Here is a 14307-nt window from a genome sequence, read left to right as displayed (position 1 = left end):
TTCTTAACTTTACTTTCTCATTATAAGTTTTCTAAAACCAAAAAGTTTCCTCTCCATGTAACCAGTCTGCAATCTTGTGACCAGGCTGCCTAGCTAAACACCACCCTGACTCAAGAACTGCTGTTCTGTGTTTAAGTCCCCAGTAAAGCCTGTGATTGTGGATCATCCAGTACTGTACAAAACTGCAGTAAGGTACACCACAGAGGCAAACCAGTGGTTTTCTACTCCAACCCCGGACCACAAACTGAGATAAGTTACAGTCCAGATGACATGACATCACTGATCACTGCATGAGCTAACAAAATCCATTACAGTCTCCTGTGCGTGAGACGTTTAATGTTCAAAGAAACTGAAACCTTTGCCTATAGAGAGACTCTGTGTTTGCTTTTGGCTTAGAATAACCTATAAGAGCGCAAAATCCTTTATATAAAAATAACATCATAAATTCACTTTTGAAAGATATTAAACAGTAGGGATAGACGTAAATGGTTCTCATGTACAATGGCCACCCAGACAAAAATAATAATAAATGTTGCTATTTCATAGCTCAAGAGATCACAGTTGTGTTACAGTAAGTATTAACATAGTCTTAAATGTTTCTCCTTAATACCATAGGACAAGTAAAATAAGGTTAATGAATGTGGACTTATTTAATATGGCATTGTTAAGATCTCTTTCTAGCTTCTTCTGGCTCTTTTTCTCATGAGAAATTTAGCAGATAGGACTAAACCAAAAGTTTCCATTTGCTCTCCATTTAATCGTATTGATGTCTAGGAGAAATTAAAGATATCTCATCCGTGATTCTTCTTTCTAAAGGCCAGTCTTCCATGAACCTGAAGATATGATTTTACCAAGAAGAATTGCTGTGTTTTACAGATGTGTGTGCACCACATGGACCATTAAAACATCTCAATTTAAATCAAAAGGCAAAGTCAACAGCAACGAATCTTCCATTAAACCAAAAAAAGAATAAATCTGAGTGAACCTGGAAACACATTTTATATCTACTAGCAAAAAAATATCACAATCCATCTCTTTCAAAATCGTTTATCAAAACAAACTTTACTACTTTGCTGGGACTAATATTCACCCGGGGAAATTCCACAACTTTCTAAATGCGATGTAACTGGTTGGAGGGAGAAAGAGCACTCCATTTCAAATCTATAAGCCGTTATACACGAGACAACTAAAGTAACAAAACCATCTCATAGGAAGGAACAGATGGGCTTCAGGTCATTAAAGGTCTCTCTGGTGCAGGATGAAAACTACCTGTGCAAATTGATTATTTCAATGAAACATGTTTGACTGTGCTGTGTTTCCCAAATGATAGGTTTGCTAAACCTTTAAAGGCCCGGTATTTAAACTCACTCTACCTTGTGGAAACTGCCATGGAAGACTTTCTTCACGTGGTCATTATCAAAGGAGACTTTCTGGATTTCACCCCTCGTGTCCTTGTTGTAGAACGAAATGGTTCGGCTGGAGGCTGAAGAGAAAAAAAAAGGATCAGTCTGCAGAAAACAAGAAGCAGCCCATAACAAGGTCTGTTTCGAAACAGGTTGCAGTAAACCCCACTACTGAGTGTGCTACAAACTAGTACAACAGAAGAAAAGAGAAGGTCCTTACGGTCAAGGGTGAGTCCAACCTCCGGGTTGTTATTCTTATCGGCTATCTGCCATATATCAAAGGCGTCCTTGCCCGTGTCTGGGAGGAGACGGAAGAGGAGAATGAGGGTGTAGGAGGGAGGAAGACCTTCTGGATGGATTTCCCTTTAAGGACAACATTTTTACACATCAGTAATGAGAATTGGGGGCTGTTTACACAACACCATTTAAAACTAAAAACAAAACGTCTGCAACGATGTTATGAGGGCCTGAAAAGAAACAGGTTTTAAAGTGAAGGTTTTTTATATTTTCAAAACCACAATGGCGGAAATGTTGATTTACTGAGACATATTATTTACACACACCAAATTCAAAATCAACATCTACACTGATGGGAAATAAAACATTAACAATTACTGGCATTGTGCGAACAGTGTTTTTATTCATTTTCGCAGATCCATATGAAACTTTTCAAAAGCGCATAGTAAAAACTTTTCCGTTGGTATAACGTTGTCCTGTAAACGTCCCCTCAGGCAGAAGAATGGCCTTTATTGTTAAAACTTTCAGAAACGTATGTTAATTTGTTTCATGTTGCAGTGTCAACCAAAAACAGAGCTGAAAGAAAGACTTAATGGACTGTTCTGTGACAAAAACAAACCCAGAGAAAAGCCTCCCAGCCTAGAGATATTGCAACATATTGAAAGTATTTTCCTCCTCTGGTTCTCAAAATGTTTCCATTTGTACAGCTGTTTACCCGCACAAATACAAACCATTATAAGGCATTAATCGAGCATGACTTGGCCACAGACAAATCCTACAGTCTTCTTTGAACTTTGAACTGAAGAGTGTGATATCAGTTTTTAACATTATATTTACTGTATATCAAGTTGTGTATATGATGTTCTTTCAAAATGCTACATTGTCATGGATACATTTGATTGCTACATCCCTATGAGAGTCTATGATATTCCTTCACACTGGAAATATGTGAAATATGTGACCCCCGTCTTCACAAGCTGCAAACAAACAAGGACACTGTTGCTTTGTGAAACAGGGTCAAGGAGAGCGGAGAGTTCTGAACATGGTTAAGATAATTGTGATGGATCGGAGATCATTACAGTCTGTAGGGGGGAGAACACATGCTACATGGCGACCTACTTTGTGGGTTGGGAAATGAACGCATCCTTATGGAGTCTGTATGCGATGTAACTGTTAAAGGATCCGGTCTCCATGGAGACTCCGTTCATGCCGCCAAATGTCCTGTCGGTGATGTTAAACGCTTCCAGCATCCTGAAGCCTATTAAGTTTAAGCAAAACATAAATACGTATACATAAACAACGTTGTGTAATGAGAAAAGACTTGAAATGTACAAAGTCAAGTTCTGACCTGGTGATGTGAATCCATCGAGGTAAATCAAAGGACATGCTGTAAAACGAGAGCACAGAAATCTTATTTTTCTTTGTTTTTTTAAGATAAAAAAATTGCTGAGACTACAGACTTGATGAACATAGTCATACTGGATGTTGCAGTTTCGCAGATAAAGGTAATAAGGTTGTCCTGGATCTTAGCGAATGCGTCAAAGTTGTCCACGACAAAGACGTGTCTCTCGCTTGGCTTGCTTCCAATATTCTTCAGTTCTGCAATGTCAATGTCTGCGACGCCCACCACAAACACACTGTAGCCTGAGAAAGAGAGAGTACAAAGACTTTTAAAGATCACAGTAATCTATCTGCTGTCAGTTAGAGTAGAGAAATTGCCTGGTGTTTACAGTAAATAGATCGCCTAAGATGGACGAATCTCTTCCAAGCACGTGAAGAACATGCCCGAGTCAAAAGTAAAAGCACCACTTTTGGGACTTTTTAGCATCTCAGTTTCCCAATAACATATTATCATTAATAACTTTTCACAATCACCAGACAAACTTCTCAACCACTGAAACTTTATGCTGATGTCTGTGTTACCTGCATGCTGAAGTTTAGCGGCACTCTTCTTCACTTCATCTTGAGATTGCCCATCTGTCACCACAACCAGCACCTTAGGAACGGTCCTCCTCATCCCGCTGTCTGAAGTGAACACCTTCTCTTCAACATGCTTCAGTGCAGCACCTAAAACATTTACATTTAGTCATTTAGCAGACGCTTTTATCCAAAGCGACTTCAAAGTTGGGCAAACAATGGAAGCAATTGGGTCAACATCGGACACAACAATAATCTGCAGTATTTATTCAATTCTCTGGAGAACCATCAGACATTCAAGTGTCTCTTTAAACTGTTTCATGATGTGCAGAGATGTTCACAATTTTATAAACAAAAGAAGAAGCACAAAAGATCTGTTACTGATTCAGACCTGTTTTGGTGTTTCCTCCTCTGTAGCTGATCATCTGGAGAGCAGACAGGACCTTTCCTTTGTCGTGGTAGGTGTTCAGCTTAAACTCCGTTTTAGCGCCATCGCTGTACTGTACAAAAGACACCTGTTTCCACAGAACGAAGGACAAGGTGAGTCACGGTGCGGCCAGGCGGTCAACACGTCATCACGTGACCACCGGCGGGCGTGTTACCTGCATGCCGACATGACTAATGACGTCAAAGGCTCCGATCATGCTGAAGACAAACTGACGGACTTTAGCAAAGCTTTCATCTCCGATACTCCACGAGCCATCGATCAGGAACACCAGGTCAGCCTTGGCTCCTTTGCACACTGCCGTAAAGATGAGGACAAAATGAGTTACGCTGGCATCCTCATCAACTCCTCATAACCATAAAAAACATTTTGAAGTCGTTTGGGAATGTAGTGTTACAGATCACACAAGTGAGACGGAATTGTGTTTTGTTTATAGGATGCACTTCAGGGGAGGAAGCAGAGATTAGGCCAAAACATGTTTATACCATTTTAGAGATGTTTAGAATGGAGCAATTGAGCTGTGCAGTTGTGCATCTTGCATAAATGCAATTAAATGGTCTTTGGTTGTTGAACTCTGGACTGTTGAACTGAGTTATCAATATGAGAAAAGTGTAGTTATCTTTGCTTGTAACAGATTTTTATCTTATCTATAAAACACTCGTGTTTAATCAATTAATTATTTAGCCCTATATAAAGGCATTTAAAAGTGAAATGATAAAACTGTAGTGTCTTACCCTCGAGAGCACCGGGGATGGTGGGAGGTGGTGGAGGAGGTTGGGGTGTTGTTGGGGCTACGGTTGGCTTCACCACTGCACAGAAAAGAAATCCAGACATCAGTAAACTGTAAACAGAGCTGTGTGCTTGAATTTTGAGTGTGTCGGTGACTCACATGTGCGTTCCTTCACACTGACTCCTGGACCCTCGTCATTGGGGGTCTGCGTGTAGACGGTGGCGTTGTACAGCGTGTCTGGCGTCAGCCCGTCGAAACAGTACTGGCTCTCGGTAGCGGTTATGGTGACCTCTTGAGCACCACGGTTAGATGCTAGTGATGGGAGAAGAAAGCAATGATTAGTTACAGAAAGTATGGTAACACAGCTGGGACATACAGTAGCAGTCAAATGTTTGAACATTATATTACACAAAATAAGACAGCTGGGACCAAAACTCATTGGTCATATCCCCAAGGAAATTCATGAGGGATGCATTTTAAAGTGTTCATATGCGTGTTGGACACTTCATGTCTGCTTTATGTTCCTATGTTGTCCAGCTCACCAACACATTTCCTGTTCTGTATGACAGGTTCTCTTGAACAATGAACAATACGTCAAACATTCTAAAAAGAAATGTAACAAAAAGATTAGGTAACACTTTACAATAAGGTCCTTTTTGTTAACAGTAGTAAATGCGTTAGCTAACATTAGCTTACAACAAACCGTTAAGTTTATCAACATTCTTAATCCTTCTTAATGTTAGCTTATGTCAATGCAATTATTGAAGTTGGTTCATGGTGCATTAACTAATGTTAACAGACACAACGTTTGATAAAAAAATTGCTGAAATAAACTAAGATTAATAAATGCTGTGGAAGAATTGATCAATGTCCGTTCATGTTAATGTTAATGCATTAACTAACTGTTAACAAATAGCACCTTGTTGTAAAGAGTTACCAAACATTAGTGTGAACAATTATTTTTAAATCATTAGTGAAACTTTAAAACGTTTAGAAATTTTATTTTTATAACTTATTGGTCGGCATGAAACGGAAGCAGCGATTGTATTTTTTCTGTATTGTGACGTACTGTATACCTGAGTCAATCAACTTTTGAAATGAGAAAAAAATGTAGGGCGGGACTTGATTTCATCCATCGAGAACTGATTGGATCGTTGAAAGTTAAAAGACTTGAACGCACGTTTGCAATCAGTCAGTCATTGGAGCCCCGCCCTCTTGCCCTTCCTCATGACCGGAAGTAAATAGAGGTCATTTCGAGGGGTAGGGGAGGTTAAAGTTTTTGATTAAAGATTACAAGTACAAATGAATTAAAAAATAATAATGATATGCACTGATAAATAATTTCTCATAAATACTTCAACACCGTATAAAACAATAAGAAAGATAATTTTTTATTTCATGCCGACTTTAATGGAAATGTTAACAAAACGTTCTTAAAACAAAGTACTTGTATTTGTCATTAAGCTGGCCATTTTATTTTTGTGTTTTATGTTATATCGCGTCTGTTCTGTTCTTTTCTATTGAAATTAATGCATAGCTTGTAAGCTTAAGCCATTCAATGTAATGTACATGGAGTGCAATATATGTAACAAATAGGGAGAACACATACAAAGATCAATGCCCTTATTAAACCGCATATGTCTGTGTTGTTTTAGCACTTAACTGTGAGCCAAACACACAAACAATTATGTTGAGTTTAAGGTTAGAACCGAAGAATAAATATAAGACCTATACACACCAAGCACACTCTCAAACAACTGCTGAAAGAAAGTGTGCGGTCACATTTACAAAACGGGAGCTTGAGTTCTTAACGCCACAGAACATGTGGCTTTGCTACAGATATTACTTCCAGATCATTTGAAAATAGCCTCAAACATGAATAAACATCTGTTTACCACTAGCTGTACACAAGTGCTCATCACACAATGTTGAACCGCATCAGGCGAAAAGCTCTAACATTTGTGACACTTTATTTTAGGTGTGTAAAGAGCTATCTCAAGCTTCATATTTCTTTTACTCACGAATGACAGGGTTGACTTTTAGTCTGTATGAGGTGGCGGCCCGGTGCGGCGTCCATCTAATGCAGAAGGAGTCAAAGCCCACATTGTATGTCTGGAGGTCAGTCACGTTGAGATACACTAAAACAGACAAACAACACAATTAACGCCATGGAAACAGATTCTTGTGACACCGAATGATTTCCCAGTCAAAGAATGCAGCACGTACGAGTGGTTCCCTGTCCGGCGAGAGCTCCGCTCACGCCAGCATCATACTGGGCGTAAACCTTCAGGTCATAGGTAGTGCCGGGTTGGAGGTTTTGCAGGATATGTGTGGTCACGTCTCCAACAAACACTTCCATGGTGTTATCTGTGCCTGGAACAGCATTCAGCCACAAAATGTGTAACAAAATAATCCACAACGATTCAGATGACAATTTCGTTAATTTAACGCAAAGCTTTCTCTTACCCACTGGTGTGTAGACCAGTTTATAACCATTGACCCGTGCAGCAGGAGGGTCCCAAGAGACACGGAAACGAGTGTACCACTCGTCTGAAACACGCAGGTTACGAGGCTCTAGGAGACCCACTGAGGACCACGTGACATGTTAGAGAAACATAATATATGAGGCAAGATACAGCCGTTTGAAAGCATAAAGAACTCCTCTGTAGACCTGCAGTACTAAATGGCTGGATGAAAGTCATTACCTTTGCATGGTCAATTTCTATTATTTCTAAAACACTGAATATCTCTACTGATAGTTTTCAATTTTCTTTCAAGCATTTGGCCATGAATAATCCATCAAAATTCATCCAAATTCATCAAAATTCATTCATTCTCATGCTGCTCCAAACCCACATGACTTTCTCCATACTTTGTCCAATACTTTTTCTTCAAATAAATTTTTTAAGGTGTATTAAAACTTTCAAAACTTTGACTTTTTAAAACTCTAGTTTTGTCATGGCACTGTGACCACAGAAGAGAAGAAGTGGTGTGTTCTCAAGCACAGACTCACATGTTTTTCCATTGTCAGACACCGAGGAACCCTCGCCATCAGCATACCGGGCCACCACACTGACGGAGTACTCCATCTCTGGAATCAGCTGCTCCAGCAAGGCCGTGTTTGTGTTTCCTGGAACCATAACCTGATAGACAATAAAACAGAAGTACGTCAGACACTTTCACACACAGTAATAGGTTAATCTCACAAAGAACATGTCGTATATTGTTCCCCCAAAGTGTAATTGAGTACTGTATTAAATTCTTTATAGACAGACAATAAGACTGACAAACAGATCGATGTAAATTATATAATGTGAAATACAATGTAAAATGCGTTGTTCTTAGACGGCTTGTGAAATTTTCCTAACATAAACATAAAACAGAATAGTTGACTTTATAAGACTTCAGATACATAACACCGTGAGAAAGATGCTTTGCCTTTTTTTTTTAGCGTCTGACCTCCTGTCTGTGTCGCCACTGACTCCCAACCCAACCATCACGTTCACAGCCAACGTAGAGCGAGAGACCCCGGAAATATTCCTTTCATGTTTTAATAGTCTAGAAGTCGTAAGTAATAAGAGTGAATGATGTGTTGACAGAGGTTTGCGGACGGTCTTCCCTCACCGCTACTCGCGATATCTGGTCACGAGGGTATAACACACAACAACTTCCCCGTTCTCCCGTCCTTTTCAACAACCCTATACTTTATTTTGGCGACAGGGATCAGTTAACGAATGATCGTTCTTCAGCGCTGCGGGTTTTCCAGTGGAAAGAAGTGAAAGAATTTATCTCAGATCAGAGGTTAAATGAATGCGCAGACTATTGCTGAGCTAAATTTCTCAGTGTAACTCGATTTGGAAAGCTGGCCGCACTGTTGGAAAAAGCTCTGCGTCCTCACCAATATTCCACTAAGAAATAAAATCTCAGTGGCTGCAGATAAGGAGCTAGTTCTATTTGAACAACACAACATTACTTTGTATGAACTTTATTATCTGGAGCTTTGACATAAAACAGGTTTGAGCTAAAAATTTCACACAGCTGCTGTCGTTCAAACAACGATCAAACGGCAATAAAGTAATTTATAGATCTCACAGCTTTACAAACATCTCTCTCCAGCAATGAAGTTCATGTGAGAATGAGACTACATGCCATTGAAAACACAAACATGTTTGACAGATTGCAAACAGATTGGTAGTACTGGTGACTGTTGCTCGACAACCTCTCACGCGACAAGGACTTACGGATTCGGAGGGTCGGGCTCCGGACAGGGGGGCGTAGTCGACGCGGTACTCCAGCACATCCCCGGAGGCCGGCTCCCAGCGCACGTTCAGGGTGTTTGTGGTGGGGTTGTAAACCTGGATGTTCCTTGCGGGGGTCCGCACCACTGTTTAAGAGATGAATGGCGTCATAAAATTAAAGAGAGTAAAAGGGGATGGGCAGGTTAAAGAGGTAACGGAAATTAAAAGTATTGAAAAGAACTCCAAAAGTGAGGATGTTGTACATACGACAAGCAATGTGCAACAAAACACGTTTATAAAAGGTGACGAGAGTCAATGTTTAGATCTTTTTGAAGATATCTCACAAAACGTCTTTTCATACTTCATATTTAAAAAAACATATGTTTTATTGCCACTCACACTTTTAAAGCAGACAGCTATCATTAAAACACTAGCATAACAGACAAACATTGGGTATCACAGGAATCAGAAACATGCCTCTTGAAAAATGCGAACCATGTGGAAAACTATTCAGATTTCCAGCAGCGAAAACTCCAATACCAGATTTGAAACCAAGCAATGGTCAACATTTTGACATGGCACAGCTACACAAACCCAGAACAAAGTATAACAGATGATGGGAGGCAAACCATGAAATTACTCTCTAACGGATAACAATGGCGCCAACAAAGTCCTGTAAGCCACGCTCCGTTGAGGAGCATTAAGCCCACATCAGTAAATACATGAGCTTTTATGTCTTTGCACCTCCCTTGGTTTTCCATTTGGGGATATTTGGTTCCCCCCACCAGCATCCCCAGCCATTACACACCATAAAGAAGATCCATTAAAGCCATGAATGGGAGGGACATTTATGGGGTTGCCAACACATCGGCATTCCTCCCCTGGTAATCTATCCAATAAAGCTGACTCACTTTTTGGCCAAGTCTCTGGGTTCTATTTATAGGTACAAGCAAGAAAACTTCGCTTTGTACTTAGTTGCATTGTAAACGCCGGTTATTTGGAAAACATTACTGATGAGCAAATCAATGCTCAATGCCTGTTTACTCAAGAACCATTGTTAGCATTTGTAGAAATCTTAAGTAGAAAAGAGCTTGACTCACAGGTTTTTCCATTCTCAGACATGCGCCTGCCCTCTCCAGCTGCGTAAACCGGCACCACCGTTACTCTGTATTCAGTGTCCGACTGCAGGATCTTCAGAACTGTACTGGTGCTCGATCCAGGAACCTGGACCTTAGAAAACAACAAAGAATATAATATTTTATTATCTCAAAGAATGTGTGATTTTTTGGTAACTATACAACACTTTCCTTGTATGGAAACAAAAAAACGGTAAGAAAAATGCTAAATGCAACTAATAGGATGCATCTAACCATTTAGCAATGCAAACAAATGGTAGACAAACAGGCTGATTGGTTATGCTTTTAAAAAAGCAGTAACCCTTGTTCCATACGCGAGCATGGGCATGCTGCGCTACATGTCGTCATCCACAAAAACTACTAAAGGTCAAATAAATCATTGTTAGGAGATTTAACAGGATTACGTACCATGTCCTCGGCGCCTCCTCTGACGGGCTGGTAGTAAATCCTGTACTGCTTCACGCTCCCCTCGGCAGGCTCCCAGCGTACATTCAAGGTGCTGACAGTGGGGTCTGTGACCCGGAGGTTTCTCACGCCTCCCAGCGGTACTGTGGAAACGCAAGTTGAAACTCTATTCAACGTGTTTCTATTCATGGCCTAATTTATGGAGTGCATCGACATTAAAGAACCACTTACATGTCTTTCCTTGACCGGAAATATCTTTTGCCTCTCCGTTCGCATAGACTGCAGCTACAGTGATGGTATAGGGTGTATCAGGGGTCAGTTTCTGCAGGACGGCTGTGTTTTTCTTCCCTCCAACCACTGACTGTATGGAGGGAAACGTTTGCTGTTACACACACGCTCAAGCCATCAACCCCCAGAGGATTTTTCAGAGATTTTTTGACATTTCTGCAGTCAAAAATACTTAATTTTGCAGCGGGTTTATCCAATTTTGTGGGGCAGTTTACAGAAAAAGTTAAAAATACTACTTAAATAGGAAAATAGTGTTCTTCTTTAAAATTACCACCTGTGAAAACATAAGCATTTATGCAAGTTTAAGCCCGTCCCAATAGGTCAAGCAACCAATCACGTTTCTTTTCATGCCGTTTCATGTTTATGGTTGTGGAAATGTCCCTGCGATAACGTTTATGAGAATATGCCATGAACCTTGCATACTTTTAAGAAATCAGCATTTACTTGGTTGTGATGAATGTTCATTGACACCGAAATAAACATGACAGCTTTCTACATAGATCAGGTGGCTTTATGTTGTTTAAGAACGTGACACACCCATCGGTTAGGCTGACTTGAATCAAAGCCACAAGCATGCAACCTTTAGCCAAAAAAATAGTAACGGCTAATGCTAACACCTTCAGCGGATCGAAGGAAAGGAGACCAGAGGCTAGTTTTTTTTAATAGATGCCGATGGATGTTTATTAGCAAATTGTAAGTGTTGCAGACCCTCTGCTTGACTTTTGGAGCAGGTTTTGGCAGAATGCGCAATGTGAAAATCTGTGACAATCCCTAAATTTTGCAGAGTTTGTTTGATTATGCGTTAAATTCTGCGATCGCAACATCGTGCAGGAACTGAAGGATCCACTCTTGGAAATATAAATATATAAAAAGACAAAAAATGCAATACAAGTTGACCTTTTCAGGGTAAGTTCTGGAGACTGTAATAATCAACTATAATAACAATGTCATGCTGTCGGGTTGGATTTCCAATGGGAAATCAGTTTGAAGTCATTTGACTTTAACACACGTAAAGAAAGTGCATAAAGTAACCTGCAATGTTATGTTTCAAACAGTGATGGCGATAAAGAGTCAAAGGTTACGGATCGATACGGGGTAATAAACTTAAGCTATCTTCAGCTCAGGTAACAGGGCAGTGTTTGAAATCGGAATCAATATCCAGTTGAATATGATATAAGATACGACTGCGTTTCCGTGAACCGTCACACTATGCACATTTGTGCTCAGTTATTCCTGTGACTCTAGCCAGAGTAAATATCCCTGCTTGATTAACTAAACAGAAATTGGAAAGTAACTGCTACGACTTTAGTATAGAATAACATCGCCTCTACACCCACTCAGAGACCATGAAAACATGAAAAATGGCATGAAGATGATTGGGCGAGAGAAGTCGTGGAAATCTGGTAGCGATTTCAAATGGGGTCATTGAAAAACATTACGGCAACAGGCCTGCAGATGGTAGAGAATCTCCGATCATATATTACTGTCTGATCTTTTTAGCAAAGCTAAAGTAGCAATTCATTTCCACTGCGATGACACAATAATTTGTTTTCATTGAACACATTCCCGTGCTTTACACTAACAGGACGACATTCATCAACTACTGCAAATTTGATCATGCATGCAGTTCCTGAGAGCTCAAATAAATCTCTAACTGTACCGACTGTAACATTTCAACAATTTAGAAAAAAATACTTCTTAATGAAGACCTTTCAGAAGAACATGCCATGCAACCAACCAGAAGGTTTTTGTTGAAAAAATGTCAGTGAGACATAGAAACGTGTTTAGATGATCCTTACCGACTGCGTTCTGCCTCCGGCGACTGGCACATAGGTGATCCTGTAGTTCTGGACTCGTCCAGGCGCGTGTTCCCATTGGGCGGTGAGGGACGTGGTGGTCTCGTTAAATACCTGAAGGTTTTGAGGGGGTCCACTGGGAGCTACAAGAAAGAAAAACATGTCAATCTTGCGTCTCATCCCTATTCCTATGGAATCTATGTGTTGTCATATATCTTCAAAATAACAGACTCACCAGGTGTAATTATCTTGGACACTGATGTCAGGAGGATACCGAGAAACAGAGCGAGAGTTTGAAGTTTCAACACAGTCTCATGACAATTCTTAACTATTTTACGAGGTGAGAAATTTGTACGATCTTATTCGTACGTTTTAGTACAATCTAGGCTAGAGGTGGAGCTTCATTATTGCTTTTTTCGAATAAACGTTTTTGTACGATTCACACTGTACGATTTCATTATCTCGTAAAATAGTTACGTTTTATTCAAAAAGTGTAAAAGGTGGATTTTGGGGTTGCTTACAAGTGCGCTGACTGCCCATAAGATCTTCACTCTCAGACTCATCGGGATAAATGGCAGTGATAGATACATCATACAGGGTGTCTGGGTCGAGGCCCTCCAGGAGGCTGGTGGTGTCCTCATTGCTCAAGATGTCCTGAGAAAGATAGCAAGTGTGTACTGAATTGTATACATTTTTTTATGTCAAATTAGGTCGATGTGAGTCAACATAATCTTAATAATCACTATCTCATAACCACAGTGATCAAAGTTACCAAAACATGCCCAAGCATGCATACTCCCACAGTCTTATTATGAAAATCTGAAGTGGTTATGTTGTGAATTTTGTGAAAGATTTAAAAAACTCCCAATTAATATTTTAACTAGCTTTGTAATTGCAAGCTGACAACATTAGCAGTGATTTTTTTGTATTGACATTGACTTAATGCAATAGTTTTTTTTTATTTTTCCTCATTTTGTGTTGTTGTATTGAGCAGAAAGAACAGCTTGCTTAAATCGCATCATTACAAAAAATTAGCTCTAATTCTAGTATTTGCCTTAAGTCTTAAAAATCATGACACAGGTCTGATTTGATTTCTGAGTATCTGGCGTCTTACATATTGGAACTTGTTCTCTCCACTCTTAGTCCATCCGATACGGTACAGGGAAACGTCTGGAGCGCCATGCTCCCAGTGAACCCTGAAACTAGTTAGAGTCACTTGAGAGAACCTCAGGTTCTTTGGAGCTGGAACAACATCTAAAACCAATTGAAGAAGACACCAAGCGTTGGCTAACAATATTGTTTAAAACTTTGAGTTTGATATATTACTATCGATAAAATGAACAATTTAAATTGCAAATGTTATGCCAGAAAGGACGTGATCAGAGATGATGGAAACTTAATTTGCATTACCGGTAATGGCTTGGTTCAGCATTGGGTTCCCAGATCGAGAGTCGTACACCGGAGTTACGGCCACATCATATTCCGTTTGGGAAATGAGATCATCCAGACCTCTTGTTGTCACATCGCCGTCAACTTCAAGCTAAAGAGAAACATGAGATGTGCAGTTAAGGGTCTCTTGGATGGCTGGTGAAATACATCAGAATTTGGTTTTGTGCACAATCCACAACGCCAAAATTTGGCAGTGCATTCACGTTGGTTAATGGTCACTGGGATTGGTTAATGAGGGTTTGACAGTCTGTGGGTTTTGGGAC

At 40.0% G+C, this 14307-nt stretch overlaps 1 protein-coding gene across 4 annotated transcripts in view; it reads right to left on the bottom strand.

Annotated features, from left to right (window-relative positions):
* col12a1a (collagen, type XII, alpha 1a) overlaps positions 1 to 14307 on the bottom strand; it is a 56660-nt gene that overhangs the window by 15920 nt on the left and 26433 nt on the right. For all 4 annotated transcript variants that reach the window (XM_056767269.1, XM_056767271.1, XM_056767273.1 and 1 more), the window contains 23 exons: positions 14006 to 14135; positions 13710 to 13849; positions 13117 to 13249; positions 12831 to 12851; positions 12599 to 12738; positions 10743 to 10872; positions 10515 to 10654; positions 10071 to 10200; positions 8974 to 9116; positions 7746 to 7875; positions 7199 to 7318; positions 6959 to 7105; positions 6754 to 6870; positions 4892 to 5044; positions 4737 to 4811; positions 4160 to 4299; positions 3949 to 4072; positions 3564 to 3707; positions 3120 to 3284; positions 2989 to 3027; positions 2760 to 2898; positions 1624 to 1766; positions 1374 to 1483 (listed from right to left, as the gene is read on the bottom strand). In XM_056767269.1, coding sequence (XP_056623247.1) covers positions 1374 to 1483; positions 1624 to 1766; positions 2760 to 2898; positions 2989 to 3027; positions 3120 to 3284; positions 3564 to 3707; positions 3949 to 4072; positions 4160 to 4299; positions 4737 to 4811; positions 4892 to 5044; positions 6754 to 6870; positions 6959 to 7105; positions 7199 to 7318; positions 7746 to 7875; positions 8974 to 9116; positions 10071 to 10200; positions 10515 to 10654; positions 10743 to 10872; positions 12599 to 12738; positions 12831 to 12851; positions 13117 to 13249; positions 13710 to 13849; positions 14006 to 14135 — 2853 coding nt within the window. The remainder of the gene's footprint in view (positions 1 to 1373; positions 1484 to 1623; positions 1767 to 2759; positions 2899 to 2988; positions 3028 to 3119; positions 3285 to 3563; positions 3708 to 3948; positions 4073 to 4159; positions 4300 to 4736; positions 4812 to 4891; positions 5045 to 6753; positions 6871 to 6958; positions 7106 to 7198; positions 7319 to 7745; positions 7876 to 8973; positions 9117 to 10070; positions 10201 to 10514; positions 10655 to 10742; positions 10873 to 12598; positions 12739 to 12830; positions 12852 to 13116; positions 13250 to 13709; positions 13850 to 14005; positions 14136 to 14307) is intronic.

This window comes from Triplophysa dalaica, chromosome 15 (genome assembly GCF_015846415.1).
Source record: "Triplophysa dalaica isolate WHDGS20190420 chromosome 15, ASM1584641v1, whole genome shotgun sequence".
NCBI classification, from domain to species: Eukaryota; Metazoa; Chordata; class Actinopteri; order Cypriniformes; family Nemacheilidae; genus Triplophysa; species Triplophysa dalaica.
This window is presented reverse-complemented; position numbering and strand designations above follow the sequence as displayed.